General features: G+C 41.2%; 1 protein-coding gene across 1 annotated transcript in view; it reads left to right on the forward strand.

The window, feature by feature from the left end:
* Positions 1-2,917, forward strand: part of LOC142177165 (uncharacterized) — a 78,446-nt gene extending 75,529 nt beyond the window's left edge. The window contains exons 9-10 of the mRNA XM_075245633.1: positions 1,900-1,979; positions 2,330-2,917. Of these exons, the coding sequence (XP_075101734.1) occupies positions 1,900-1,979; positions 2,330-2,917 (668 nt within the window). The remainder of the gene's footprint in view (positions 1-1,899; positions 1,980-2,329) is intronic.
* The last annotated feature ends 3,083 nt before the right edge of the window (positions 2,918-6,000 follow it).

Genomic DNA, 6,000 nt, shown 5'->3' on the forward strand with positions numbered 1-6,000 from the left:
TTTGCAATGGAGTATTTTCTCTATTTTGTCTTCTTTATCCTTATTTTTGGTTCCAAGCAAGGTGGTGATAGTCTTTATCTTGTTTTCAGTTATGTGCGGTGTTTCTTTATCACGTTAATTGATTCCAAGTGGTGTCTTTTGAAACTTTTTAGTTCTTGATCATTCAAGAACATGTTTCTTGATCTAAATTCGTTCTTTGATATCATAGAGACATAACTTTTATTGAACGAGTGCATCATTGATATTTACTTATTTTGAATAAGTAAATAAACTTTCTTATAGTTCAGATTATCATCTTTTACCTCATTTTTGAATTATCAGATTCCGAGTCCTAGAACTTCATATACGTTGTTTCTTGAAATCAGCCCATAAACCACATTTTCGTTTCAATATCTTGATCCTGGTTGGTTGGTTCTTTGTTAACTCAAAGAATCATATAAATTACCCCTTAGTATTTGGCGAAATTCCATATTTGTGATATGTGTGAACGACGTGTACACGAGGTGATGAGTGGGTACACGACTGTATGTGTAATTTATGATCGGATTTGACTCGAGATTGCTATTATTGCATTATTTTGATTGAGAGATCTCTGCACAACGTGTTTTCACTTTGGTTGCTTACTTGAGTCTATGTTCCATGCTAGAGATCATGTTTTAGGATCATAATAACTTAATTGGCCAAGTTTGGCGTTTGTGAGATTGTTGATAATTTGAGTTAGCTTTCATGCTTATATGTTGAACATCCATATGCATTTCCTTATTGAATTGTCCTTGTGCACTGCGCTAGCAGATTGAAATTTATGTCTTGGTGACAATTGTTGGCATGTTATGTTGTTATGATTATGACACATGTGGACTTGTTGGGCGGATTGTTAGGGTTCTACTGTGCTATTGTTATTATTGATATGGCGAGACAAGGAGGATATATATATATATATATCGGGCTTACGCATGTGGCGAGAGAAAGAGGGATATTGTTAATACGTTTGTGGAGAGATAAGGCGGGTAAATACTTTACTGTTGCGCACACATCGAGATAAGGGGGAATGTGGGGAAGTTATGTGATGTCATGGGGGCGTTTTATTGATGATGTTTGTGTGGTGGTAAAAAGGGGTATTCTTGTTTGTGCTTATGACTTTATTATATGTGTCATGAATTTTTACATGATTTGTTGTGTTGTTTCAAACACGTTAATCTATGCCTCTGTTATAACTTGACGATTTGGTTGCCAAGATAGATTTACCTATGTGGAGTTGTTATCTAATATTCGGTTGAGTTGTTGGAAGCATAATAGATTAAAGTAAAAATAAAGTTGTTAGCATGCATTATTATATTGATTCTTGAAAAGTTCTCTTGAATGTTTTATTTGGCAATTGATACGAAATCAGATTATTATGTGGCATGAGGTCTTTGTCGTGCAAGTGTGACTTATATTGTGGCACGAGGTCTTTGCCATACAAGGTTTGACTTATGTTGTGGGCACGAGGTGCCATATGTATATATGATTCTATTTGATGGCTCGTTGTTGAAGCTGAGCCTTTACTTGCGTTAAATTATTTTCACTTTTTCTGATGGGGTTATAATTATTGCCTTTTGGTATTCTTTCCTGTTGTTAATGTTTGATATTTTGCACAGGTTAGTTGACTAGTGATTTTCTTGACTTGAACCACGTCACTTCTCCACTAATGGTAGTCTTGATACTTACTAGGTACCGACTGTGGTATACTCATACTACGCTTCTGCATATTCTTTGTGTAGATCTAGGTACCTCAGATCGTGCGGGTCGTTAGAGAATAGTGCCAAGTTGTTGGAGACTTCAAGGTATATCTGTTGCTCCGTTCGCAGGCCTCGGAGACCCATTCTATTTCCTTTTCTACTATTTATGCCTTCCAAACAGTGATGTATTTTAGCAACTTCATGTACATGACATGTAGAGCTTATGACTCAGTATTACCAGATTTTGGGAAGTTGCTAATTGTATTCATGTTTGGCAATTTTATTATATTTCATTGCTTTTATTAAATTCTAAAGTTGTTATATTCTAATTGGTACCGTGATGTGATAGGCTTAGCTAGTCTTATGAATTAGGTGCCATCACGACCCCTATGGTGGGTGTTTGGGTCGTGATAAGTTTGTATTGGAGCTCTAGGTGCATAGATTCTGCGTGTCATAAGCAAGTTTAGTAGAGTCTTGCGGATCAATACAGAGACGTCTGTACTTATCTTCGAGAAGTTACAAAACTATTAGGAAACTTCACTTCTTTCATTCCTTATCATGCGGACTTATTGATTTCGAGTTTGAGCCTTTGTCTTTCTATTCCCTCACAGATGGTGAGGACACGAGATGAAGTTACTGATAATGCTGCCCCCAGGGCTGGTGTTTCTAGGAGCCGGGGCATAGGTAGAGGCCGAGGAGGGGCACGTGCTACAACTAGAGCACCTGCCAGAGCAGCAGCCGAGGAGCCACCAGTAGCTCTAGTTAGGGAGCAGGCACACAAGGCGCCTGTTGCTACCCCTGGACTTCAGGAGACTTTAGTGCACATCCTAAGCATGTTTGGTACCTTGGCTCAGGCGAGATTGATCCCACTTGCACCAACTACTTCTCTGGCTGGGGGAGGAGCTCAGACTCCCTCCGCTTGTGCTCTAGAGAAGCGGGCTAATGTTGATCAGGCTCCCGGTGTTATACCGGTGCAACCCATGATTGCAGTTCGTCCCGAGGTCAGGCCAATGGTGTCTGAGGAGGAGCAGAAGAGGTTAGAGAGGTTCAAGAATTATTTTCCTCCTACTTTTAGTGTCGCAGGTTCTAAGGATGCACAAGGTTTCCTAGACCAGTGTCTCCATATTTTGTGCTTTAGGCATAGTGGAGTTGAACAAGGTCGAGCTTATTACTTTCCAACTGACGGGGCCGATGTATAGATGGTGGCACACTTACGAGGAGACTAGGTCAGCTGGCACAACGCCACTTACTTGGGCTCAGTTCACTAATCTTTTCTTGAGGGAGTTCATTCCAAAGACCCTCAGGGATGCGTTGCGCATCGAGTTCGAGCAATTGTGCCAGGGGACTGTGACTGTGTCCATGTATGCTATGAATTTTGCTGAGTTATCTCGTCATCACCTGCTTTGGTTTCCACTATTAGAGAGACAGTCCGCATATTTATTAAGGGACTCAGTTATGGTCTCAAGTTTGGGATGGCATGAGAGTTGGAGACTGATACACTATTTCATCAGGTTGTGGAGATCTCTAGGAGGTTGGAGTGTATCCACAATCTAGAGAGGGAGGATAGGGAGGCTAAGAAGGCCCGTGTACCTAGAGGATCTACTAGTCCTTATTTTGGGGGCATGGTGCATCATGGTAGAGGTTTTGTTGGTCGGCCAGTTCAGTCTGCACTTCAAGTTTCACGTGGTGCTAAATTTATCCATGCATGAGTCCCAGAGGACTCGTTCCGGACAGTTCCCATAACCACGTCAGCAGAGAGGTTTCTTTAAGTGTGGGGATATTAGCCACATGGTAAGATATTATCCTAGACTTCGGCCAGGTGTACCTCAGTAGAGTACTCAGGCTATTGTTTCCGCTCCAGTTGCTACTACACCTGCACAACTAGCTAGAGATGGGGGACAAGCAGGTAGAGGGCATCCTAGAGGGGGAGGCCAGACCTGTTGTCATACTTTCCCTAGTAAGACTGAGGCTACTGCACCAGATGCGGTCATTACATGTATTGTTCTTGTCTGTCCATAGAGATGAACCGGTTTAATTTAATATGGGTTCTACTTAATTGTTTGTGTCATCTTATTTTGCTTCATATTTGGATTTTTCTCGTGATTCTTTGGATATTCATGTTTATGTGTTTACACCCGTTGGGGGTTCTATTGTGGTGGACCGTGTCTAATGTTCTTGTTTGGTTACCATTAAGAGTCACGAGACTAGGGTTGACCTTCTATTACTTAATATGGTGGATTGTGATGTGATGTTGGGTATGGATTTGCTATCTCTGTATCATGCTATTATTGATTGTCAAGTTAAGACTGTGACGTTGGCTATATTGGAGTTGTTGAGGTTTGAGTGGATGACTATCGAGAAAGTCTTAAAAGGTTCTGAAGACTTTGGGATGGGATGGCCATGACTTGCGGTTGTGGTGCTTTGCATGCATGTGGAGTTTGTTGTGTGTTGTGATTTTGTTCTACATGATTGAGTTAGTGGAAGGTTTTTGGTTAATGGGATGTCTATCTTACTTGTGATTCAGAGTTGAGGATAAGATCCTCATGTTTCTATGTGGATCAGTATGTTTGGTTCCGGCTACGTGCTGCGGTGGGGTTATGTTAGGATGAAATCCTTTGTGGTTATTTTGTGTGTTTTGCTTTTTCCTTGTGGGATGGATTCCTAGTATGGTGCCGATGGGAAGTTGTACCTGCTAGACTTGTCGGTTAGTTTTCTCATGTGTCTCTCTTTTAATCTTCAGTCGCATTCGAGTGTTGCTTGTTGGGTACGGATGCGATATTTGTGACTAGGTGGTGTTTGGTGTGGCTTGTTGGCCAAAAGCCTTTATTGGATGAGATGAGATCATTGGACCTAGAATTTGTGCGATCAAACTCGGATAAGGTATGTCTGGATTAGAATATTATTAATCAGTTTAGAGTTTGGCGTTGGCTCTTATCGGGCGAGGGAACTCCATGACTTGTTGATTGGGTGAGTAGTTATGAGTTCTACATGTTTCTTACATATGAGATCATTGGAACAAGGTTTATTTTATATGAGATTATTTACCAGTACCGGGTTTGGTAATGGGCAGCTATTGTGGTCGGAGATGTTGCTATGGGCATGTGAGCGATGGGCTATATCGTGTGGTAACACCTTGTGAATGTATTTAGGATCTATTGCAGCTGGTTGGGGTCGATACAGTGTGTATATGTGAGAATCGGGTCTTAGGAGGAGGCACAAATGTTGAAATTTTGTCCTAAGGCTTAGCGGTTAAGGTTGAAAGGAATAAACTTCAGTTGAGATTGTGTTGATGGGCTTATATGGATTGAGGTGACATGGGACCACCCGTTGGTATTTTTATGGTGAGTGTATACAGTGACTTGATCGCTCTAGGGCGACTTTTGGCACATTTGAGGACGAATATTTGTTTAAGAAGGGGAGAATATAATGATCCGACCGGTCATTTTGTGTATTTGAGCCCCGTTTCCTTTTTGGAAGCTTTCCATGTGTTTATTTGTGGTTATGTGACTTGTGGGGATGGTTTGTTTGGTCCCGGAGAGGTTTTGGATTGATTTGGAATGCTTGATTCTTAGTTTGGAAGTGTTGACCGAGATTTGAATTTTGTGAAAACGACCCCGGAACAGTGTATTAATGGTTCTAATAGGTTTGTATGGTGAGTTTTGGACTTAGACATTGTCACACCCCAACCTCGGGGAGCGCGACCGATGCTCAACCGAGTGAACCCGGTCGAGCAAGCCTATTAAACCTTTCCTACCAGGCTCACTCATAATCCAAAAAGGGAACGCATCACCATTTGTAAAACAGGGGAGAGATCAGTTATATAAAATTATAAACGTTGCTAGTTCATTTTTCATTATATACATTATATCATAGTTAAGTTTCCAAAATACAACTCGATCCAACGACCACCCCAACATACATACATGACCCACATAAACATCTACAGAGCCTCTAAGGGTACAAAAGAACAACATGACAATGCTGACAACAAGGCCCCGGCTATACCTCAAAATATGAAAACTTATGCAAAAGAAGGACTACATGACCCCAGGAAGAAATGGGGCTCACCAAGACTGCTGTGATGAGTGTGAGGGAGAGCACCACTATCTGCGATCGGCACTGTCTGCGATGGAACCACCTACATCCATTCAAAGATGTAGAGCCCCCGACAAAAGGGACGTTAGTACTATCGAATAGTACTAGTATGTAAGGCAAACACCAATCTTAGTAGAATGAACAGTGAAACAAAGAGAAGGCAATAATAATAATCAATAAGTATTTC

The sequence above is a fragment of the Nicotiana tabacum genome, chromosome 23, assembly GCF_000715075.1.
Source record: "Nicotiana tabacum cultivar K326 chromosome 23, ASM71507v2, whole genome shotgun sequence".
In the NCBI taxonomy this organism is placed as follows: Eukaryota; Viridiplantae; Streptophyta; class Magnoliopsida; order Solanales; family Solanaceae; genus Nicotiana; species Nicotiana tabacum.